A 25,405-nucleotide genomic window follows, 5' to 3' on the forward strand; every position below is an offset into this window, starting at 1 on the left:
GTGGAGTGCGACACCCAACGCTGATCCGGGGGGTCCTACTGAGGAGGCACGCCGCTCTGTCTATCCGAATCTGTGGGCATGAACACAACGCATAAAAAGGCGTCAGTACGAAATATGTACTGAATATGTAGGGCAACAAGTGTAACATGAAAAATGTAATTAACAAGAGAAGAGATATAGAGACAGTCTGAATTCTGAAACTAGCCTCGATAGGAAACTAAAATTCAACATGAATATAAATGTATGCTCATGGAATCGTCGCTCACTATCGCTACTTATAATATATCACATTATATAATAATAAATCCCTCTGTGGAGATATAATATCCATAACATACCCGACCATAATAAAGGCTCGGTAGAATCGTACCCGGCCACGTAAAGCTTAGTAATCCCAACTGATCAGTGGTTACACAATAGGTGTCATACCCGACCGACTATAGTGCGGCTCGGTAATGAAAGTAAATACATACATATATATAAGTGCAATGTGAAACTAACCTTAAAAGACGTGTTCTAAGAAAAGTCGAAGTGGCCTATCATCATTATTCCTCGACTATCATGGTTGTCGCTAAAGTATTTAATTTTCAACTACGAGCCATCAAGTACTAAGAACATGAGAGTTATGTATTATGAGTACCTTTTAAGTAAGTGTTACTTTCCAGCGAACAATATTCATGATTTATATGAACGTCGAAAGGAGAACGAGTAAAAAGGCTCTAGTTCTTTTTAAGCAAGGAACAAGGGAAACAGAGAATTCATAGATATTCTCTAAAGTAAGAAATCTATGAGAAAGGATTAGGTCTAAGCATCTTTATGAGTTGAAGGTGAAATAACTCGAATCCGACGAAATAATTCGATAAACGTTTATTCGAATTCTAGTCATGCCGAAAAGTATAGTGAAAGCCCTACATACCTTGTCGATGGAGTTATATACGGTTTCCGAGACCTCGAAAACCTTAGGAATGCTTTCCTACATAATACGAACCATTCAATATCAAATTCAAGCTCATATCTTACATAATTCTTTATTTAGACATTTAAGCCAACAACTTGCGGGCATGAATTTGTAGACTCCTTTGTAGTTTAATTTCCCCGCAACACAGCACCAAATTTTTAATTTACTACATCTCCTTATCGACACGATTCCATCCATGTCTTCAAAGATCCAAACAACACAATAAAACTATATAGAACAGTCCCAACAATCAAGTCATATTAAGAGAGGTTTCTTAAAAAAATTAAGAATATTTCTTTAGAGGTTTCAACTATTCCTTAGGAATTCTTATGGTATAAGTTTACAAAGATCAAAGAAGAGGTTAAATCATACCTTATGTGACCAGAATTACTTTAAATTCGAGATTACTTCAAGGCAAAGTCTTCCTACGAAAAGTGAAATACCGAAGAATTCACTATTCTGAAGTTGCCATGGTGTTCTCCATCTTGAGGATGACTAAATTGTTGTTATGATTGGCTAGATGGATGAGAGGAGTTTGAGAGGAATTCCTAGGTTTTAGGTTCTGTTTTGGAGAGGATAAAACGCAGGGGTTCTGTTTTAAATTGACTTAAATAAAATAAAAAAAACTCTTAACTAAAACCGACTAAGCGCACTGCTCCCGTAGCAGTGTGCACCCCTGTACGAAAATATTAATATCTCTCTACTCTGAAGTCGTATTAATGAACGGTTTATTGCGTTGGAAACTAGACTCATAGACCTTCAATTAGATGGGTAGAACACACTATAACTCCTAATATATTGAGAAAAAAGCTCATCAACATTTTATTCAAATTTCAGTGAAATTTAAAACCTGTAACTTGCGGTGATCTCTGTCGACTTTTTAACCACAACTCGAATGACTTCCAATCTTAACGTATGACTATCGCATCATTTAAATATCTCATAGAAATGATCTTCCTATCGAATTAGCCCCTTTACGGCATGATAACGCCGAATGCACAAGGTGTAACAAAGAAGAACAAGTGATTAAAAGGGATTTGGAAGATTTTGGGTTACCTAATGGACTGAGGGATAATTTTTAAAAATTTACTGATGGTAGGGGTAAATTTGCCCGGATTATATAATAGTAAGGTTAAATTTAGGTAAATAGTATAACGGAAGTTAAACATAAATAATATCCGAAAGTAAAGGGGTAAATTTGGACCTTTTCCATTATAAAAATTGGGAGGGGAAGGGCATTCATGATTCTCTTTGACTATATTTTTACTTAAAATTGAATCAAATCAACTTAGTCAATTTGTTTAATACACAGACGAAACTAGACCAAATATAACACCACTTTTATCGGCTTCTTAATTTTTCGATTTTATTTTATTGTTTTGCATATTTTCATAGTGTTTCAACGGCTTCTGATTTATTTCGGCTATCAAGTTGATTTGATATCAATATAATCGATTCTTCATATTAATTTATGTGATATTTATTTCGTGATTTACACTCAATTTTCTACATTAGCTTAACTGATATCACATCAGTATGATCGTCAAAGAAATTTATTATATATATTTTTACCAAGTAAAAGTATTTAAATGAGAAAAATAAAGTCGAGATGCCACCTTTAGAAATGGAGACAAGTACGTATTTCAATTTACATATTACTCATTTTACTTTTATATACAATTGTGCTTGGGGTTGTTTGGAATGCAGTAAAACATTTTTTCTATGTTTGGTTGAAAGCAATTTTCTTAAAATTCATTAAAATAACTTTCTTGATAAGAGTAGAAAAAACAAGATTCACAAGGGACATTCAATGCTAATTGTCTTCGATCCGCCCCTAACACTCCACAGTCTCACCCACCTAGCCCCCCCCCCCAAACTTCGCCCCCTACTGTTTGATCAAAAAGTGTTAAGTTTTTTGTTAAACTAATTAATAATCAAATAGAGAGTGAATTTTAGTTAAACATAATAAATTCTATATCTAATGTTGGAGAGCACCAGCGATATGAACAATATTTGAGAATAATGAATGTTGGATATGAGCTCAATGATTATCAATGAATATTATAATAAGAACATGCAATAAATATAGACCGTGGCAATGAATGTAATAAGATGGAATTTGTCACCCAAATATTATATGTGTATACGGCTAAAATTGGAGAGTCTGATTTTATGATCATTGTGACATTCCATAGCCCGTCTTCAGAAGCCTCGAAGCATAGCTCGAGGTTTGACCCCGAGGGTTCCAAATGCTCGACCTCGGGGTAGTGCAAATCGGTGGCTATCTTAGACAAGCGAAAAATTCCCAAAAGGCACATGGCTAAAGTTGACAAGGTCTACAAGAATAGTACAAGTCCGTACTGTGACATTAAATAGTTGTACCAGCTATTTATCTTTGTAATAAATGCATATATACTATGTTGGGATTCCCCTCCTATATAAAGGGGACCTTTGTCATTTTGTAAAAGACACATGATATTCAATACAAGAACAAGAACATTCTCTCCTCTCTAACTTAAACATTCTCCATTGTCTTTTCTTTGATTTATTGCTTACATTTATTGTGTTTCATTGATTGTTCCTCATTTATTATTCATCATTGATCATAAAGAGCCATTATTGAGGCCCTTGGAACTATTAGTCCTTCATCGATCATCCCTAGTCAAGCTCATCAGCTCGACCTCGAGGCCCATCTTAGGCCAGTCCGAGACCCCGATTCGCAACCGTTTGGTTTGAATAGTAACATTGCCTCTTACTCTTACTTTACTTTCCTAGCTCACCCTTAGCATTTGCTGCCTAACAACTAGCATTACAATAATTCACGTATTTTTAGAACTACAAAATCAAATCTAATTGTAATTATCATTTTCAAAGTAAACAGTTTGGCGCCCACCGTGGGGCTAAAAATAATAGTGATTGCTTTAGTAATGGTTTACTGAAAAGCACAAGTTATTCTTCACACTTTTTCTTATCCAAGAATCTTTGATTTCAGGTCAAAATATCTAACTTAGTGAATGCACCTGAAAACAACGGTTCTGAGGACCATGGAGAGAATGGTATAGCTGTTCCAGGCGCCGGTATGCCACTGTGAAATCCTGAGGACGCACCAGAGCCAACCCCCATGGATGTGGGCTCACGCAACGCCCAACACATCGATATAAGCTCCCACACTAACAGGAGTATATGCCAAGAAAACCAACAAGAAGCTCAGAAAACCCCAGTTCGGGAGGAACGAGAGGCACTACAACAAAAAGTACTTTTTGCGACAATTATTTTATGGCAATAAATTAATTGCTACTAATTCATTTCTTACGCCAAATTATTAACGGCAAATGAGTATTAGCCACAAAAATGCAACCTCTCCACCGACAATTGAATATGATGGACAGTAAAAGTTAAAAGCAAACTTTATCCCCATTTTTTCATTGAATAAAAAACAAAAAGTTTGTTCTCTCACAAACCGATCTAACTTATGAAATTCCGTCACCGACAACCAACTCATCTTTCTCCATCGTCGGCACCTTATCGCTCACTCAGGTAATTTTCGACTCATCTCTCTCTACTCTCTATCTCTTTTCTGCAATTCTAGGTTGTTGAAATTCTAATGGAGTATGCTAAAAAGAATGGAGAAGGAAACTAGAATGAGTTCAGAGAGGTTGACAGAATGTGGGAAAAGTTATTTGTAGATTAATCCTTTGAGACCTAATCTTAGTATAATGGAAGTACTAATATTTTGGTATATAATGATATTCTAGGGTTCATGAACCGGGAATCATAGATAAAATGGAACGTAAACTAAAATTATCAAAATGGATTGATGGATTACATATCTTTTTTTCAATAAATAGATCGGTAATTTACTCGCCGCTCATCATTTGACTGAATTTTGAATCATATGCGCTATTGATAGAATCAGATTCTTAAGTGTTTAATCTGGTAATAATTTCACTATTATTATAAAGAATACTTGGAATTAGAGTTATCTATGGAAAATCCTAACGATCTTTTCAAGTGAATGTATTGATCCATTTTGTTACTAGCAAGCAGTGAAAGACTTGTTCTAATGCAGTTAATTCTAGAAACTTAGGAAATTGCAGTAATTAAAAGAGAAGTAGCTAAGAATAAGCAAAAAATTATTAGGTTTCAGTCGATAAAGAAGCAAAACGGGAGCTCGACTCCTTACAAATACTGAGATTCTTAAGGAACCGGACCAAGACCACGACGCAAATTGTCCAAATAGGAAAACATAATAGAGTAAATGTGTATATAACATTTCTTTGCTTAAAAGATAACTGGACTTAACTGTAAACTATATAACTTATAACTAACTTACATTCCTTCTGTTAGGTACAACTCTCTCAACTGTATGTACTACTCCCACAGGCATCCTTATACTCCTTTTAATCTAGCTCACATCATGTTCACTAGGGCACTCTAGATTAGACTAATGATTTACTTTAGAACAAAAAATATGGTGTGATGTTAAACTTTAAACATGGCAGACCTTCTTTAAGATTGGTAAAACTAAAGAACAATTAAGAGAAAATAAGTGATTTTGGATGAAATAAATAGAAGCACTATAAAATGTTGGATGGTGTGCCTTGGAGTTGGTTGAATTAAGACTAGGTATCTCTAGGCTCTGATGATGTGCCTAAGAGTCGGTTGCATCACATATAGTTTTCTTTTATAAACAATTAGGTTGAGATTGTAAATTTGTAATTCCTCAATTCTTTGAACTTTTATGTATCGGTATATCTTGTAGCTTCTAGAATCAAAACATTAAGAAGCAGAAGAAATTAACTTTTGAAATTCAAAATTGTTTGTTGCATCTGATTAGATACACTTCGGGATTTATTTTTTTATAAGGGAAGGTTTTATCATTTCAGCACAAAAGAGAAGGTGTGTCATTTTAAATCTCTTTAATTTTTGTTTATAGATTCTATCTACATTATTATCTTTTTGATATATACTATGTTATCAGTGACATCACTATTAGATTTTGAATTAAGTCCACCCTAGTCTTTCATAAATCTGTTGTTTGGCAATGTGCTGAACCTACATTCATAGATGCATCTTATCAATTCTTTCTAGTTCAAATAATCTTGAGCTTATAGAAACTATCAAGAAAGACATAAAAAATTGTATTCTAACTTAATTATTTTCCCTCACAGACTCATATATGTTAAGGTGATTTTTTATATCTAGGGTTGGAGTTAATTGCCCTTCATCATTTTTTGAGAAAAGCAAATTGTCGCCTCCACATGCTCGAGCCGATTACGATTATGGATTACCTCATCAAGCTCCGCACATACTCATAATTACTAAGGTGCTTGGTTGTTTCCTAATTGAAGTCATAAAGAGGTACATTAATTGATGATTAAGAAAGTATATTTTAAAATTTATCTATACAACAATGGTGCGTGAATTTCTACAGCGATATTTTTTCTGCAGGTACATTATATTTTAGGTCAAGATTATGTCCCTAATGTATTTGATATTTTGGTTCAGAGCCGATGGCGGCACTATTAGTCTGAGACTGCAGCTATTGTCTAGGGCATTAGTTTATATTTTACTTTTAATATCATTGTAATGTTATTGACTACCTCTACTATTTGATTGAATATGGTAGGATGATTACAATAGATTGGGCCCTTGAGCTATCGTGGGAGGATGTATTTAAAATTTTAAATTGGAATTTTCTCTTGTTTGCAATGCCAATTATGAAAATTCCCCAAAAGAGGTAGAGTTCCTTCTTAATTTTACTTGCTTTTAAAATACAATGGAGAAATGCTTATGCTAGCTGTAATATTAATCCTCGTTATCTTAAAGCAAGTTCATAAAGACCTTGGCATGTTTAAGTTTTCACTTCAGCTATTTGGTCCAGGTAGCGGGTGAAATATTAACAACACTACCACTTTCTACTGTGGCATTGTAGAATTTTTTGTCACTCCTCTCATTAGGACTCTTAGTCGTTGTTAATCACTCAGTTTCTTTGTTTAATGGAGGCACATTCTCCCTGAGCGAGACCATTCATTTGTCTTAACTCAGACTGAAAAGGTATCTTAGTCCCTGATTTCACCCTTTTCGATTTCAAGCTACTTGTGCCTATTGTATACAATATTTTTCTATTTGGACTAACATTTGACCTTCTTTCTATTGTTGGACTTTAAAAACTTAAATTTTACTGCATGTTATACGTTTAAGTATTGTTAATGAGTATTTTTTTTTGTGTTGCAATGACAGAACTGTAGTCAAGCAAATAGAATCAATAGGGCTAAGCAAAAGATGCCTCACATGGGAGGATCCAAAAGCATAGCAACCTTTATGAATGAAAAGGTATTCATGCATAAATTATATACTATAAGATTCTACAAATATTTTTTTTATCATGCATGATATTTGACATCAATTTAGCTTTATTAGGCTATAGATGGAATAGAGCTTACACGTGCAATAGTTTACATTTTAGCTCATACAAAGCGTAGGGATGGTAAATCATTAGATGAAGAGTCTTGAAATACAGTTGTAAGATTTCTTATAAAAGACACAAGATTTAAGATGGATGAGTAAATGATAACCTTATACATGGATTCAAGCTAGCTTAGCTAATCTTATATATGGATTTAAATGGTCATTGCCTGATAATATGACTCTTGAGGAACTCGACATGGATGAAAAAGATACAAGATCTAAAATGGATAAGTAGACGATACCATTACAAAAGATTTAGAGCACGAGTTCAAACATAACACGAAGTTTATCTTGATGGAACCATAGAAGTGCTGAATCAAATAGAGTAAAGTTTTGGTGAATGTCTTGGCTTAATCACAACAACAAATGAAAACTTTTTAGGTATGGAGAGCCCAAAAATCTCATCCATGTTGAGGTCCTGGGAGTCATATTATCAAGCAATGACAATTTAAATCCATGTATAAGATTAGCTAATCTAGCTTGAATCACCTTAAGCTCCAAGCTATAATCAGGGCACATCCTTCTCCCAGCTCAAATGGTAAGCCACTGGATGATGATTCTGTCAAGACAGTCGTAAGATTTATTCTTTCTTTTATTTTGTTGGTTTGATGACTCCGTCAAACAATGTGCATTTTTTCCTACTCATGAATTCCAAAATTGATTTATTGTATATTCTATGGTCAGGAAATGACAAATGAAAGGATGTGCAATAGTGAGAGATTTACTGAGCAACCTCCTCGTAGTGTTGCTTGGGAAGGCGATGTGTATTCTCAGGTATTGGAAAATGAAAAAAGTGGTTATGTTCGTAGTTTAGGACTTGGTCCAACTCCTTCTGTTCTATGGGGTAGTAGGTCTTCCTTAGGAAATATTATTGTGGATGATTCTTCTAATGAGGTTATACAAATGATAGAATATAAGATAATCGAGTTAAAGGAGAAACAAAATGAAGAAATGAATATGATGAAACAAAATCAGAAGATGATGCAATCAGAATTACTCCAAATAAGACAACTCATGCGCAAATATGCTCCTCATGCATCTATGCCTCAAAGTAGCAATGCCACCTCAGGTGAACAGATAACTCCATTTCATAAGCTTTAGACATTTTTAATGAAATTCTAATCATATAAAAGTATTATTATCTAACATGTTGATATTTATTAGATCCCTGATGCCAATAGTGGACATGAACGAGTACCACAAACATCAAAGATTCCTAGTGTTGCTGAAAATGCCCAACCTTCTCATGGTACTACTCATCTTTGTCCTTCGTCGCTATTGTTTTTTCAGTTTTCGTGTGCGACCCATGCTTGTTCTCTTGATATCCCATCATATTCCCAGTAGCATATTGTCCAAGATTGCAGCTGTAGTTTTTCTTTCTCTCCCTGTATATCAAACTTGTCCGCAAACCTCATTGCTTCTTGTGTCCAGTAGAAGTGCACATAGTTGATCATGCACAGTTTGTCGTGAAACTCTTGTGAATTCCAACAGTATATTGATGTGTCCTTTGTGTGGCACCATTGTAGGGATGTAGAATGATTAAAGTGCATTAGGATGAAATACCCCATTGCCTTCATAATTTCCTTATTTTTAGCATAGCTCTTCACTAATTCCTTAGTCTTTTTTACTTTCCTAGTCAGTAGCACTTCATCTGAGTTCAAAAGTCCTTTGCCCCATAACAACAACTTGAAATATGTATTGTCAAATCTGACTGGTGATGTGAAATCTAGAGGGGAAATGTTATTGTCTCCGCCTCTTCTGGGACAAGTTGCTTTTAAACCAGTGTAGTAAGTTTTCTCAAGTGTTGCATCCGACAAGTTGTCATCTTTAGATGTTGCTGTCATTTAGATGTTGTTGTTGTTATTTGGATATGAGGCTTTCCTCTTCCTTATTGTGGCTGGGGCAATCTACATATGTTGTCATCTACATATGCTGCTGTCGTTTAGTTGCACTTTGCAAAGTATTTGCTTAATTCTTGTTTTCAATTTTGCTTCTTTATTAAATTTTGTTTTGAATCGAGTGTTGGTTCGACTATCTGCTGCTAAGAATATTGTTGGATTGAAGAATCAAGCTATTTTTACTAGGTTTCAGTAGGTAGTTGTTGAAGTTTGGGTTCTAATCAATTTGATTGAAATGTTCATATTTTAGCTTAGTTGTTTTTGCTTACAAATGTTAGGTGAGGGAGTTGGCTACTCTAATAGTGATGAAATGTTCAAGATATTTTTTCACATTATACTTTATCTTTTGACATAATTATTTTATAATTTCAGGTCAAACCGTCTGATGTTGGATAATTTAGCGGGTAAAAAATTTCAAAATAATGAAAAGTTGCGGAAATCATTTAAAGACCATCATTCGTATGAATTAATTATATAATGACATTAGTTATTTAGTCTAAACAATATATTTTTATGTTTTAAATTACTGTAATATTAATGTTTTTGATTAGTACTTCCTTTTGTTTGTTAAGATTAATGAGATACATTATATTTTTTTAATTAATATTAATATATTTTATTATTTGAGTCATATTCTGTATGAATATAGTAACTATTATTAATTGTGGCTAAACTATTTATAATTGATGTAAAATAATTATCGTTAAAGATATTGACGTTTAGCGGCAATTTAGTTAAACATATTAGCCATTAGAATGGAAGCTAAAAGGGCAAACTAAGATGTTTTCAGAAGGGATATTATGGCCATTTTAATTGCCACAAAATAATTGCCATTAAAGATGCGAACTTTTAGTGGAAATTATTTTTAATTTAGCAGCTATAAAAAATAGATGCTAAAGAAGTATAATTAGCCGTTTGGATTGGATTTAGTAGCCATTATAATTGCCGCAAATAATTGCCCTTAAAGATGCGATTTTTAGCAGCAAATATTTTGAATGTAGCGACTATAATAATGGACGCTAAAGAAGTATAATTAGCCGTTTTGGATTGGATTTAGTAGCCATTATAATTGCCGCAAATAATTGCCGTTAAAGATAATAACTTTTAGTGGCAATAAAACATACCGTTTACCAGCTTTTGCGAGAATAGCCGCTAAAGGCTTTGCCGACATCAATTTCAACGGCAAAAGACTAATGGCCGGTAAAAGATATAGCGGCTATTATTATTGCCGCTAAAGCCATTTTGAATTACCGCTAAAGGTCTTATTTGTAGTAGTGAGGTTAGCCTTCACGTCATTTTTGAAATGTTGTAGGCACAACAACTGGCGATTGCTCAACTGCAAAGCCACCAAAAAACTCCAAGCATAACAGCACCGGAAACGGCTCCTCGAGCCGAACATGTGCCGAAAATATCGAGCAACAATGGGTAGGCAACCGACCCCGCTATTATAGAGATGCTCGAGGACCTCAGAAAGAGGATTGAATCGGGCGAAAAGAAGATAGAAACCAATGACAAAAAGATAGAGACCTACAATTCAGGGGTCGATCAGATCCCAGGTGCACCCCCGATTCTGAAGGGTGTAGATTCAAAGAAATTCGTACAAAAGCCATTCCCATCGAGTGCTGCTCCAAAGCCCATCCCGAAGAAATTCAGAATGCCCGATCTCCCGAAGTACAACGGAACCTCTGACCCCAACGAGCACATCACTGCTTACACTTGTGCTATAAAGGGAAAAGACCCAAAGGGCAACGAGATTGAATCCGTCCTGTTGAAAAAATTCGGAGAAACACTTTCAAAAGGGGCCATGATGTGGTATCACAACCTATCCCCGAATTCGATAGACTCATTTGCCATGCTGGCAGATTCATTTATAAAGGCACATGTTGGTGCCATCAAGGTTGCTATAAGGAAATCCAACGTCTTCAAAATCAAATAGAGAGAAAACGAGATCCTACGAGAGTTTGTATCTCGCTTTCAAATGGAGCGAATAGAATTACCACTAGTCTCCGATGACTAGGCAGTGCAGGCCTTCACTCAAGGTTTGAACGAACGAAGCTCGATAGCTTCGAAGCAGCTAAAGCAGAACTTGGTTGAATATCCCGTTGTAACTTGGGCGGATGTCCACAACCGGTATCAATCAAAGATTAGGGTCTAGGATGACCAACTAGGAGCCCCCTCGGGCTCAGTATATCATAGCAGGCTCCTGGAAAAGGAATCAAAGCCAAACAAGTAAAGGTATCAACCGTACACTGAAGATCGAAGAAACGCCCCAAGGTGTAATATACCCCAAAGCGACGGAAGGATAGATCGAGGTCAGAATCCTCGAGGACTCATGAGCAGAGCCGGATTCGACAGACACGCAGGACCAACAGAGGCACCCTGGCTATCCGAGTACAACTTCAACATTGATGTTTCGGACATCATATCAGCCATAGGTAAAATCAAAGAGACCAAGTGGCCAAAACCCATACTATCAGATCCGTCGCAAAGGAACCTTAACCTGATGTGCAAATTTCACGGCACACACGGTCGTAGGACCAAAGATTGCAGACAGCTCTGAGAAGAAGTATCTCGATTAATCAACAAAGGGCACCTTCGAGAGTTCCTCAACGAATGAGCCATAAATCAATTTCGGAAAGGAGAGGCGAACAGGAAAAATGAAACAGAAGAGCCACAACATGTCATCCACATGATCGTTGGAGGAATCGACATCCCACAGAAACCCACTGTCAAGTGAATAAAAATATCCATCACCAGGGAAAAGCGAACTCGAGGTTACATACCCGAGGACGCTCTCACATTCAGCGAAGAGGACATCGAGGCCCTGCCTTAGCCTCATAACGACACATTGGTAATTTCTTTTCTTGTGAATACATTTCAAATTAAATGTGTGCTTGTGGATCCAGGTAGCTCGGCCAACATTATCAAGTCGAGGGTGGTGGAGCAGATCAGTCTGCTCGACCAAATCGTGCTCGCCTCTCGAGTCCTCAACGAATTCAACATGGCGAGCGAGACAACGAAAGGGGAGATCACCCTCACCGTCAACGTGACTGGCACAACCTAAAATGTCAAGTTTCATGTCATCGAAGGAGACATGAGATACAATGCCTTGCTCAGAAGGATATTGGTACACTGCATGAGCAGTATCATCAACCCTTCATCAAATGATTGAGTTTCCAACAAAGGATGGAATAAAAAGCTATACGGGGAGCAACATGCAGCAAGAGAGATGCTCGCGGTGCATGACGTAACACCGACATCGACACCTTCAACATCGAAGGAACCAAAAGATAAGCAAACAACGAAGTGGCAATCACAAGCTACATTTTTGGCTGCACCTGAGTGAGTAAGCAAATGACCATACCGCGTCCCTAGAGCAAGCAGATGAAGCATATCGAGGCTCGAAACGCCATCACTACTAAGGTATAACCGTCTCCCTTTTCATTTACATATTACACTAACCTGTGTGCAGGTGTCCGAGTAGAAAAATCGAAGCACCTTACAGCTTGAAGACCTTGGGTTTTGAAGCATGCATTGCACTCTTTTCCTTCGATCGGATTTTATCCCAAGAAGGGTTTTACCGGCAAGGGTTTTAACGAGGTAACATCTATATGATACCTAAAAAGAATCTAACAAGTATTCAAGACTTCTCTTCAATCAACCTTGAATACTGGGGGGCATCCCCCGGGAGATCACCTCCCTGGAGAAATCAAGATGAGCCAAAGAGGTTCTCGATAGAAAAATGATGTATCGGGCCAAACGGTCAAATGAACCGTGTCCGCATAGAATAATCAAATCCTTGACGACGAAAACATGTATACTTTTACCAAGTAATCAAAGGAGTATCTTTTACCATCAAAATGCTTCGTACTTCAAAGAATTTTGCTATTTTTACAAGAAACGGACCCAGGGGCAGAAATTTCCCGAACACTTGGGAAATGATATCAAAAACTCGAAGCCTTAGACCTCCGGGCCGGAAACTTCAAGCTCGTAATCCCTCAATGAGGTAACATCAAGTTTACAAAGAACGACTCCAGAGCCAAAGACTTTCGATGTCTCGGGGATTGTCGCCGACTGTCACCCCATCGAGCTATCAAAAACTCGAGGCCATAAGACCCCAAGCAGGCAACCTCGAGCCCGAAAGCCCTCCATATAGCAATGCTAGAAAATGTAAGACCTCCATGATGCATTATCAACAATGTAAGACCTCCATAAGGAGCCTCGAGCTCATAAGACCTCCACAAGGCAATATCAAATCTGTAAGACCTCAAGCTTGGCATGAATTATACTTGTGCCAAGTAACCCACTTGTAAGACCTCAAGCAAGGCATGAATTATACTTGTGCCAAGTAACCTATATGTAAGACCTAAAGTAAGGCATGTTCAAATTTATAAGACCTTACAAAAGGCATAATCCCAATCTTAAAGTCAGGGCAATATATTCGAATTTGTAAGACCCCGAAAAAGGCGTACCCTCGATATAGACGCCGAGGCTACCTCACTCGGGGACTAAAAGGCTATAGCCAAACACAATGAATACGGTCATAAGGCTCCGGCCGAACTAACGCAACTCGGGGATGCCCGACCGTCGCCATAAAATCATAGGCCTTCAATTACTTCAGAAATACTTCGAAAAGAACCAGTTAATCAGGCTACCCTCGGCATAAAAAGGATTCGAAAAGAGCTTCGATTATATCATCTCCAAGCAATAAAAAGTCTTCGAAATAATTCAACCATTGAGCGAAAATTCCCAAGGTGCTCATTTATCGTTACATAACGGCTCACAATCGAGGTTCTTATCGAACCATAGAAGAGTTGAACGAACACAAAAACTTCAAAAAAGTCTTTAACGAGGGAAAAATAAAGCCATATTAGAGGTCGTACCGACCCAACACATAAGAGCCTAAGCGTCAGCCTATATTAGAGGTCGTGCCGACCCAACGCGTAAGAGCCAGCTTAAAATTCAAAAACCTAAGGGTCGATGAGCTCGATTCGAAACCCGACTCGAAAACTAAGCCCGAAACGGTTAACTAAAAAGTGCTTAAGGGCAAATGCGTAAGAGCCTACGGGCCAGCCTAATAAGCCTCAGGGCCAATTTGTGAACCTAAGGGTTCTACCTTGAAGGCCAATTCATCTGGCTAATCATTAACAAACGTCAAAATTCAAGACAAAGAAAGACATACACAAACAAAGAAAAATTCATGAAAGGGGAAGACCAGAAGGCTTTTTTTTATATGTATATGTGAAATAATACAAAGCTTCATTTACAATGTTCTCAAAGAGCATTATACACAGAATCAGAAAGGAAAAGCCTAATCTACTTTCCCCTCGGGGACTGCAGCCCCATCGGCCTCTCCCTAATTATCTTTGGCATCAGATACAAGGAACTTGGCATCGTATTCATCCGATTATTTAGCCCCCGGGCTACCCGAGTCCGAGCCAGTTCTCACTCGAGGACTATGTTAAAGCCTCCGGGTTATCTTTTTTTTTTCCTCGAGTTCGAGCAAACACTCACTCGATTATTTAGCCCACCCGAGTTCGAGCCAGTTTTCGCTCGGGGACTATTCATAAAGCTCAGGGCTATCTTCATTTTAAGTTCAAAGCAATTTTTCGCTCAGTTGGAGGCCAACCGAGTTCAAGCAAACTCTCACTCGGGGACTGTTTGTAAAGGCCTAAGGGTTATCTTTATTTTTAGATGATCAAGCAAACTCTCACTCGAGGACTAGCAACGAAGCCTAAAAAGGCTATGCTTTATTTCAAAGAAAATCAGGACCCTGCTCTCACTCAACTCGAGCTCAGAAGTCCCGACGACCTAAGTTTATATCAGATCGATCTAGACTTAGTCCAAGGGATGACAAGGAATCTCAATAAATACCATATTAACCAATCGAGAACCAAAGGGATTACGATGACCGGGTCCATCATTCGGACCGATCAAAAGTACAATGGAAGTTCATCACATGCCAAAGGCAAATCAAAGAAACTTATGTATTGATAAAAGACGATTATAAAAGCCCACGGGGGGTCCTTACACAAACAAAGAAGCAAAAAACAACAGCTAAAAAGCCTGATCACTTTCGAAGGTACATCCTCGGGAGTGACATTTGCGATAACCGTTTCCTCGGGGATCCCATTTTGATCTTCAGAGCGTTGTCTTCGAGAATCTCCTCCGAAGCAGCAATAGATAAGGAAGAGGCTATTGCCTGTCAAAGATCAAAAGCTTTTAACAAGCAAGAGAAATCGTGGCCTGGTGAAAAACTTGGCCAGTATGGGCCTCGCCAACACTACTATTGTGAAGCCACTTCTTGAGATATTGCACCGGTGTGGGATGCAAAAGTTAGTAGATAGCGCCACGTCACTCCATGGAAAGAAGAAGGAGTGAAGTGCCACACCAGGTTGAAGTTAAGAGAGATGAGCAGCAGTTTACAGTCCACATATCATGTGGTACGGGAAGAACTTGAGGCCCCTCTCTCATTATTTCGGGCCAACAACAACAACAACAACCCAGTATGATCCCACTCAGTGGTGAAAGATTCCGAAAAAGAACCGTGGCATAACTGGCAAAACTGTTGTCGTGCGACCTTGCGGTCACGGGTTTGAACCATAGAAATAAAAGTTTGGTTGAGGATGAAGAAAGGAAAAGGGCTAAAGGCTGTTGAAGAATGACTGGGAGAAATCTTGGTTCAAGTAATCTCCCATTTATAGAAAGACAGTAACGTAACCGACGGCGCAATTAATGCCTTTGGGAAACATATCAACAGGCGTAATCAATGCTTTTGGGGAAACGGATCGGCGATGCAATCACCGCTTTTGAAAAAAGGAACCGACAGTGTATTCAATGCTTCTGGGGAGATGAACCGATGAGATGTTTCAGTCACCACGAAAGCTTACGTCATAAGCGGGATGTCATTATGAGAGGCTCGAGAAAATCAAGGTCAAAGTCCTTTCATATTATTTTATTCTAAGAAACGCGGGGACTATCTGTATACGGCTAAAATCGGAGAGTCTAATTTTATGATCATTGTGACATTCCATAGCCCATCTTCAGAAGCCTCGAAGCATATCTCGAGGTTTGACCCCGAGGGTTCCCAATGCTCGACCTTGAGGCAGTGCAAATCAGTGGCTATCTTAGACAAGCGGAAAATTCCCAAAAGGCACGTGGCTAAAGCTGACCAAGTCTACAAGAATAGTACAAGTCCGTACTGTGATATTAAATAGTTGTACCAGCTATTTATCTTTGTAATAAATGCATATGTACTATGTTGGGATTCCCCCTCCTATATAAAGGGGACCCTTGTCATTTTGTAAAGACACATGATATTCAATACAAGAACAAAAACATTCTCTGCTCTCTAACTTAAACATTATCCATTGTCTTTCCTTTGATTTATTGGTTACATTTATTGCGTTTCATTGATTGTTCCTCATTTATTATTTATCATTGATCATAAAGAGCCATTATTGAGGCCCTTGGAACTGTTAGTCCTTCATCGATCATCCCCAGTCAAGTTCATCAGCTCGACCTCGAGGCCCAGCTTAGGCCAGTCCGAGACCCCAATTCGTAGCCGTTCGGTTTGAATAACAACACTGCCTCTTACTCTTAGTTTACTTTCCTAGCTCACACTTAGCATCAGTTGCCTAACAACTAGATTCAAATAAATCACGTATTTTTAGAACCACAAAATCAAATCTAATTGTCATTACCATTTTCAAGGTAAATAATATGACTCAGATGAATCTTCCACCTAACAGCAACGTGAAAAGTTGAGAAGTGAGGATAAGGAATCTTTGGATCTAGCAAACAGAGAATGAATAACGTATGTTGAGTCAAGTAGTCGGTGAACAAGACAATATTTGTATATTCTTTTTAGTCAACTCTTTACAAAGTGTTCTTATCAAGAAAAGTGAAGATCCACTTTTTTCTCTATATATTTTCCTATTTATAAGGGATATTCCCAAGAAACCCTAAAAAGTACAACATAGGGAATATAAGGAATATTCCTTGTATCCATTCTAAACATATCCTACCGTTACTTCTTTACTCCAGCTGCTCGCCCTCGGCAATAATCCTTCTGAGGACGACTCCTCGCTATTATGCCGCGGTCGACCCCGTCCTCGACCCTATTTATCTACAGCTATCAAGTCGCCAAATTTAAACCAATACACCTACGACATCCCCCACCTTTTGATCTCCGCTCTTATATTGTTTGACTAGATTATATGTAAATACTTTTAAAATATACTTACCAAACATCAAAAGATAAATAAACAAACCTTTTATTTTTCAAAAAAATATTTTTTAAAAGAAAGTTTTCGTGCAAAACAATTTTCGTACCAAACACACTCCTAGACCAATCTTGTATATTATAGGAACAAAGGCTCGCTCCAAGTATTGTAACTGAAATTTGAAGTTGAAATTTCGCAAGCTATTACCCACATATCTCGATCGCTAGGCGATCTTTCAAGGACTTGTCAAAGAATAGTTTGAATATTACACAATAATCACCAAATAATATATTAAATTTTTTCCTTGTAATAACATAATATTGGCGTTTGTAATTTAAAGTTAATTTTAGGTATTATTGTTGAACTTTAATGACTATGTTAATAGATTATTAAATTATTTTTCACACATTAAATTACCGTTGGTAATATTAAAGTAAAAAAAATATTTTTAAACTACTTTTTGTGACATCAAACTTACTAATTATTTTTATCACGTTAAATTAAACTATATATGAACTGTTTATAAGACGGGCACAAGATGACAAGCTAGAACTCTTTATGTTAGGATGGACACATCTTCTCCTATAGCACACATGTGTACGACATGTCTGATTCATATTTCAAGGGTAATATTGTCTTTTCAGCTAATTTTATATGCTTCGCTTGGATTATACCGAACCTGGGCATTCTACAACCTCTTCTAGAGCTTCTCTCTTCTAACCAGGCAGGCAGAATTAACACCCGGTTTATTGCAAATTCAGTATCACCAATATCAAATAAGCTCCGCCGTCTGTCAATTCCCAGCTTCCACCTTTTGGCTCCTTGCGCTTCTTCATCTCATCTTTGCACTTTTGTGAATTTTCCCGTTTGGATCGTTGTTTCTTGTGAGTTCTCTTCTCCTTCTTCGCATACCGTGTTTCTCTATTTTATTTTTTATGGCATGTTAGGGCTTTATTGCAAAGAGAGTTTCATTTGTCAAACAGCTTTGTCTTTAGGTGTTTGAGGCAATTCCTGAATGAATTAGCCATTTTTTTTATTTCTACTATTGTTTTGGGTTTATTGAAATAGTTGGGGAAACCTGCGACTAAATACTAACAACCGCTTTTGCTTTCAATTAGACAGTACGAATTGAACTAAACCATCCATGCCTTGTGTCTTTTCTCACAAAGAAGAGAAATTTCAATATTAAGTTTGCAATGAGATCTTTAATTGTTTGTTTTTCACACTTGGTCTTCGTGAATCAGAGTTTGAAGCTTTTAACATATGGATGTACAGTTTATTTTTTGTTCACATTGATAAGCTGTTAAATCTGTAAAAGCCCAGATGTTCTCAAAGTCTTGCTATTTCATGTTGTTTTATCAGTATAAGCTAAGGGTGTTAAACGGGTGGGCCGGGCCGGGCTAGTTTGGGACTTTTTGGGCCCGTACGGGTTATGGTCCGGGCCGGTTACGGGTTGGGACTTACCGGGTTTAACGGGTTCGGGTTTATTCGGTTAAAAATTGAACCGTAAGGGTTACGGGTTGAGGGGGCTGGGTCGGGCCGGTTTTAGTGTATTTTTTTTTTTTGTATTTTGTATAACTATTGTAAGTTATATTAATACAAAGTATTAACATAAAGAATACAAGGAAGATGAGAAAAAATTGCACTTATAAATTGCAAGTGCTACATTTATTTCAAAATTACAAAATTAAAGTTTGCATTTAAAAAGTAAATTAACAAAAAAATAGTAAAACTAAATTTTCATGCATAATAAATTAATAATACTTCATATTAATCTAACAATTAAAACATTAAGCATAAATACGTCTAATAATTTTAAAATGACACAAATTGTCTTAAAATCTTAAATACGAATTTCCGGAGCGTGCTCAAGACGATACTTTATATGCCTCCTTAAACTGCATGTGCCAGACCCTGAACGAAGATTTAAGACTTGACCACATTTCTTGTACTTTACTTTCTGACCTTCTTCATTTTCTTCTACCACCTCAAAGTGTTGCCAAACATATGAGCGCACTCTAGAAGTACGAGACATGATTTAACTTGAATTGAGATTTGAGAATTGAGATTGAGAGATGAGTGAAGTAATGAGGAAGAGGAGGGGGGTATTTATAGTTTTAAAGAAGGTTAATTTTGTAAATTGAAAAAAAGGTTAAATTTTAAAGAAAAAAGAGGCTATTAATGCAATTAAGGGTGTTAAGCAACGGATCCCTGCCAGGGGTGACCGTTGCCAACGGTTAGTGGGCCCCATAGATTTCAAAAAATTAAAAAAAACAAAAAAAAGAAGAAGATTTAGCCGTTGTACCGGTCCGGTCTGGTTAAACCGGTACACGGTACTGTTCACGTGGACCGGGTTTGACCGGTTCGGTTAATCGTTAAAAAAAAATAAACGGACCAACCCCCTCTACCCCTCCTACCCAGCCCCACCCGGCCCCTATGTACCGGGCCGGTTCGGTTCTGGTTTTTTCCGGTCTAGGCCGGTCCGATTATGGGTCAACCTGGCCCGTTAGACACCCTTAGTATAAGCTACTAAATAGCTATTTGGGTCTGGTAGTATCTTCAGTTTGATATAGGACATACAACAACAACAACAACAATATCCCAGTATAATCCCACAAGTGAGGTCTGGGGAGGGTAATATGTACGCAGACCTTACCCCTACCCCGAGGGGCAGAGAGGCTGTTTCCTGGAGACCCTCGGCTCAAGAGAGCAACAAGAGACAATATATTAGTACTATCAATAGGCTCATAATAAAACATATAATACATAACATAAAATAAAAATAACAACAATATAAGAAATATAGGAAATACGAAAATGATGGAGAAAAGGATGTAAGGTATACTAATATCCAATAGATATAGCGCTGCATCAGTAGCTGATCAGTAGCATCCTAAGACTAACTCCTAAATGGTTAGTCTCACTCTAGTGCGCTGTATTAATATTCACAAACTACCCTCTAACCTACAACCTTAATGCTCGACCTCCACAATTCCCTGTCAAGGGTCATGTCCTCGGAAATCCTAAGTCGTGTCATGTCCTGCCTGATCACCTCCCCCCAATACTTCTTAGGCCTCCCTCTACCTCTCCTCGTGCCCACCACCGCCAGTCGCTCACACCTCCTCACTGGTGCATCAGTGCTCCTCCTCTGAATGTGCCCGAACCATCCGAGTCTTGCTTCCCGCATCTTGTCCTCCAAGGGGGCCACGTCCACTTTCTCTCGAATATCTTCATTCCTAATCTTGTGCATCCTTGTATGCCCGCACATCCACCTCAGCATCCTCATCTCTGCTACTTTCATCTTCTGGATGTGTGAATTTTTAACCGGCCAACACTCGGTCCCATACAACATAGCAGGCCTAACCACTGCTCTATAAAACTTACCTTTTAGTAACGGTGACACTTTCTTGTCACACAAGACTCCCATTGCTAACCTCCACTTCATCCACTGCACCCCTATACGATGTGCGACATCCTCATCGATCTCCCCGGTCCCCTGAATAACTGACCCAATGTACTTGAAACTACCCCTCTTAGGGATGACTTGCGAGTCGAGCCTCACTTCCACTCCTGCTTCCGTCGGCTCGGCCCCAAATTTGCACTTGAGGTATTCCGTCTTCGTCCTGCTCAGCCTGAAACCTTTAGACTCAAGGGCATGTCTCCAAACCTCTAGCCTCTTGTTGACTCCGCGTCGTGTCTTGTCAATTAGGACTATGTCATCCGCAAATAGTATGCACCATGGCACCTCCCCTTGAATATGATGCGTTATGGCATCCATCACCAGGGCAAATAGGAAAGGGCTGAACGCAGACCCTTGGTGCAACCCCGTAACAACCGGAAAATGGTCGGAGTCGCCTCCTACTGTCCTAACCCGAGTCTTAGATCCATCATACATGTCTTTAATCGCCCTAATGTAGTCAACCGGGACCCCTTTAACCTCTAGGCATCTCCATAGGACGGTCCCTAGGAACCCTGTCGTACGTTTTCTCTAGATCGATAAACACCATGTGGAGATCCTTCTTCTTATCCCTATATTGTTCCATCCTCCTCCTAATAAGGTGGATAGCTTCTGTGGTAGATCGTCCCGGCATGAACCCGAACTGGTTATCTGAAATAGACACCGTACTTCACACTCTCATTTCTACCACTCTCTTCCAGACTTTCATGGTATGACTCAGTAATTTGATACCCCTATAGTTGTTACAATTCTGCACATCGCCTTTGTTCTTATACATCGCCTTTGTCCCAGACTTTCCTATATCAATTTGATATAGGACATAAAAAGGGAAAAATTAATTTTTCATCAAACATTATTGTCGCTTTCCTATAGATTACATGCGTACACTTATTTTATGTACTGAGATTCATTCCACATATATGCACAATCCTTTAAATCAATTAAGAAGATAAACAGAAATAGTAAATGAAATCAAGCTGTTGGGATTAGCATTTGGTAGTCAGCTTACTGAATGCTAATTTGAAAAAATAAGTAAACTTTCTTAAGATTTATTTCCTCGCTGTTGGAGAATTCACAATGTTCTGTTAATGTAAATGCTATAGAAGCCACTATCCTGTGTGCATGTCCGGAGTGCTTGTAAACAACAAAATTTTAATTTATCACACTTTGTCTTCAGTGAGATTGTAACTTGCATCATACAATATGTACGATGACCACACTGAACAATGATTGCACAACTATTATGCATAACTGATTAGACAAAAAATATATTCAATGACATACAGATTGTTCTATTTGCTCTAAATAGCTACAAAATTTTAAAGAATAATAACCAACATGAGTTCATACACTTAGAGTTGAATAAAAAACAAATAAGCCAAAACTACTTACTGCAGCAAGAACCCTCAGGGGTTGGCCTGGTGGCAATTGACTTGAGCCTTGGGGTTTGCTCCCTTTCAAGGTCTCAAGTTCGAAACCCACCGGGCGCAAACAATTTCTGAGGGCCATCGGACGGGGTAAAACTTGAATTAACCGTGGTGCACTTGCGGGAAACTCCTTGCCGAGGGCCTGTGCACCCCCGGGATTAGTCGGGGCTCGAAGAAACTCGGACACCCGGTGCAAATCAAAAAAAACTTACTGCAGCAAGGACATAAGATTGGTACATCATGTGTATCATATAAACCTCATGATCGATAGAGTGTCTTGAGTTCAACAGAAAGTAACACATCATCTCTTAAGTATGTTGGAAGTTCAATTATGTTGTTGCAACATCATACTAATCTAATGCTAAAACACCACAGTAACCAGAGAGGAAAGTAGCCTATAAAAAGGGTAACTAAAGAGGAAAGTTTAGTGTTCAGGGAAATTATTTGCCAAAGTTCCAAAGTAGAATTTTTTTAATAATATAGGGACTTAGTAGACCCATTTGTGCCACGGGAAGAATTAAATGATAGTTGCAGCACTAATAACCAAAGTCGCATACATATAAAATGGCAACCAGTCGTAGAAACTCATGACAAACCCCAGGAAAGTTGTTATGATAAGTAAGTGTTAAATTAAAATATTTCAAACCCCCCAAAAGTTCTTGTGATAAATTAGTCTTACACTAAAATATTCCTCTATCGGATGAAGAAGTAAATAGTGAAGTTCAACAAATTTTCTCATTGTATTTCTGTGGGTAATACATTAATCTTTAATAGATATAGTGTTCCGTGATATTAAAAATATAACTTATGTCTTTTTAAAACATCTCATGGGAACTTCGGTTGGAAATATTTATAGGTGAAAAGAGAAGTTGAACTGCCGCGACCGATGGATTCTAAAGAACCAAACAAGTACTCATACGCAGAAAAAAAGAAGGCTGCAATGCAGCTTAAACGGCGTGATACGCAGAGCCAAATATCTGCTCGTAGAAGGGAAGCGATGTTGCTGTCGCGACGTATGAGAAGACAAAATTTTGCAAAGCACAACCTTCTTGAAAGTCCGATTGTTGCTGTCCTAGAGCAGGCAACATCATCTTGGGACAAAGCAGAATTTCTAAAACAAACTACTCTTACCATACGAGAACCTCCTTCCCTTGCGGAAAAAGGTTAAGAGTTTTGTACTCATTTTAGAAACCATATGTTATTGATACAATGGTGCTAATGTATTCTGTTTGGAAACTTAGTATAATACCTTATTTATCTTATGTGCCTATAAGTTAAAATAGTCAAATAGCACGTGCTCTATTGTACTCTATTTTGCATCTACTGAAGCTTCGTTGTACGCTTTTAAATGCCTTCGATGTTGTGTTACCAGCTACCAGCCATCAAGCTTGCGTGAGTACATCGCGGGATAATTTAGAAAAAGGAAAGGGTATATTGGATCCCCCTATCATTCGTGAAACAGGTAACGATATCCTTCGCTTTGTGAAAAAGGTTATGTTGTTGTACTCATGTTTATACACTATATATTATTAGTACAAGGATGCTTATTTATTTTATTTGCAGATTGAGTATGATATCTTACTTATCTTATATGTGCCTATAAATTAAAATACAAGAATACTATATGATTTTTTTACACACTATTTTGCATCTACTGATGCCTCATTGTACGCTTTTAAACGTCTTGGCTATTCTGTTTACCAGCTGTCAGTCTTCAAAGTTGCACGACTAGAGTCATGGATAATCCAGAAAAAGGAAAGCGTATATTGGATCCCCCTATTATTGTAAACCTGCCTTTACATTGTATTTTTTTTAGAATGACATTGTTTGTACATTATTATAATTTGTGACTATTTGTATTTTATGGTCCGCATCGGATACATCTAACCTGCCTCCTGTTTCGTTGAACGCTGTTCCAATCAAAGGTTTGCACAAACTTTTTATTATAATAATCTCCACCATACATATACCTTTGTGTTTCCCTTTTTTTTATGATACTTCTTATATATTCAGTTCATAGCCGGGCTAGAAAGGTTTGTCCGGCCGCTAAAGAGCTACGAAGTGAGTAAGTTGCTCTAAAAAAGGTTCCGCACTGCCAATACTGTCGTGCAAAGAGGTTCGAATATGAACCTCCAGGATTTTGCTGTAACAGTGGTTCAATAAGGTTGACATCTCATAAAATGTCAACTAAATTATCAGAGTTATACTTTGGAAATACTGAAGAATCTGAAAACTTTCGAACTTATATTAGAACGTACAACAACATGTTTGCACTTGGTGTAAAGTATGATAAAGAGCTAGCGAAAAAGAAATTGTAGTATCTACAAATTTAGAGTCCAAGGACAAATGTATCATTTTATAGATGATTTAATCCCTTCCAATGAAAAACCCAGGAATTTACAGCTGTACTTCTACGACCATGATAATGAACTAGCTAATAGGATGGCTTGTTCGACAAAAATTAATGAATCGATAGTGAAAAAGTTGATGGACATATTGAAATTTAATCCATATACTATTTTCTTAAAATTTCTCTTGAATGTTCCTCAATTATCTGATTTTTATATTGCTCTTAAATGCCACTCAACCTTAGATCAACGAACATATAACTTACCCAGCTCATCGGAGATTGCGGCATTATGGCTTCAAGAAAATCCTAGAGACATTTGTGCACCACATATTCGAATATATACCCACAGTAATAGAGCTCGATTAGTACATTATTATTATGGATGTTATGATCCGTTGCAGTATCCGTTATTATTTCCCTTCGGTGAAAATGGATGGCATTGTGGAATCAAAAAAATTATTCAGACAAATAATGTGACGAAACGTAGAGCTTATTGTGAACATGAACAATTACCCAGTATATCAAACATGTGATCAATTGATGGATTTCTTGATATGGAAGACGACTCACTACAAAAAGGAAAACGAAAAAGAGATACAGTGTCTTGTCGAGAGTATTA

At 37.7% G+C, this 25,405-nt stretch overlaps 2 protein-coding genes across 6 annotated transcripts; both read left to right on the forward strand.

Moving 5' to 3' along the window:
- The first annotated feature begins 4,318 nt into the window (after nucleotides 1–4,318).
- LOC107825631 (uncharacterized) lies at nucleotides 4,319–9,957 on the forward strand. 5 transcript variants are annotated; one of them, XM_075257155.1, is made up of 10 exons: nucleotides 4,319–4,495; nucleotides 6,164–6,319; nucleotides 6,588–6,698; nucleotides 6,964–7,015; nucleotides 7,202–7,294; nucleotides 7,811–7,967; nucleotides 8,114–8,203; nucleotides 8,340–8,498; nucleotides 8,594–8,678; nucleotides 9,700–9,957. In XM_075257155.1, exons 1-6 carry the CDS (start codon nucleotides 4,431–4,433, stop codon nucleotides 7,841–7,843), a joined length of 510 nt encoding a protein of 169 aa, XP_075113256.1. In that variant the 5' UTR covers nucleotides 4,319–4,430; the 3' UTR covers nucleotides 7,844–7,967; nucleotides 8,114–8,203; nucleotides 8,340–8,498; nucleotides 8,594–8,678; nucleotides 9,700–9,957. The 5 variants fall into 5 exon arrangements, 3 of the variants coding, with proteins under 3 accessions (XP_075113256.1, XP_016507992.1, XP_075113257.1); XM_016652506.2 differs by lacking the exon at nucleotides 7,811–7,967 and having other exon boundaries at nucleotides 4,342–4,495; XM_075257156.1 differs by lacking the exons at nucleotides 6,588–6,698; nucleotides 7,811–7,967 and having other exon boundaries at nucleotides 4,342–4,495.
- An 8,246-nt stretch (nucleotides 9,958–18,203) lies between these two features.
- LOC107825630 (uncharacterized) lies at nucleotides 18,204–24,405 on the forward strand. Its single transcript, XM_016652505.2, has 4 exons — nucleotides 18,204–18,436; nucleotides 23,293–23,599; nucleotides 23,809–23,898; nucleotides 24,141–24,405. Exons 2-4 carry the CDS (start codon nucleotides 23,323–23,325, stop codon nucleotides 24,284–24,286), a joined length of 513 nt encoding a protein of 170 aa, XP_016507991.1. The 5' UTR covers nucleotides 18,204–18,436; nucleotides 23,293–23,322; the 3' UTR covers nucleotides 24,287–24,405.
- Nucleotides 24,406–25,405: the final 1,000 nt, after the last annotated feature.

The sequence above is a fragment of the Nicotiana tabacum genome, chromosome 7 (genome assembly GCF_000715075.1).
Source record: "Nicotiana tabacum cultivar K326 chromosome 7, ASM71507v2, whole genome shotgun sequence".
Classification (NCBI taxonomy): domain Eukaryota; kingdom Viridiplantae; phylum Streptophyta; class Magnoliopsida; order Solanales; family Solanaceae; genus Nicotiana; species Nicotiana tabacum.

What these genes read in the sequence shown, in the direction of transcription:
- LOC107825631 (XM_016652506.2), top strand. Translation starts at nt 4,431, where the DNA reads ATGAAATTCCGTCACCGACAACCAACTCATCTTTCTCCATCGTCGGCA. An exon ending in GCACCTTATCGCTCACTCAG is followed by an intron (nt 4,496 to 6,163) that starts GTAATTTTCGAC and finishes TTTTATATCTAG; the next exon opens with GGTTGGAGTTAATTGCCCTT. An exon ending in ATGAAAATTCCCCAAAAGAG is followed by an intron (nt 6,699 to 6,963) that starts GTAGAGTTCCTT and finishes TGTTTAATGGAG; the next exon opens with GCACATTCTCCCTGAGCGAG.
- LOC107825630 (XM_016652505.2), top strand. Translation starts at nt 23,323, where the DNA reads ATGGATTCTAAAGAACCAAACAAGTACTCATACGCAGAAAAAAAGAAG. An exon ending in TCCTTCCCTTGCGGAAAAAG is followed by an intron (nt 23,600 to 23,808) that starts GTTAAGAGTTTT and finishes TTGTGTTACCAG; the next exon opens with CTACCAGCCATCAAGCTTGC. An exon ending in CCCTATCATTCGTGAAACAG is followed by an intron (nt 23,899 to 24,140) that starts GTAACGATATCC and finishes TCTGTTTACCAG; the next exon opens with CTGTCAGTCTTCAAAGTTGC.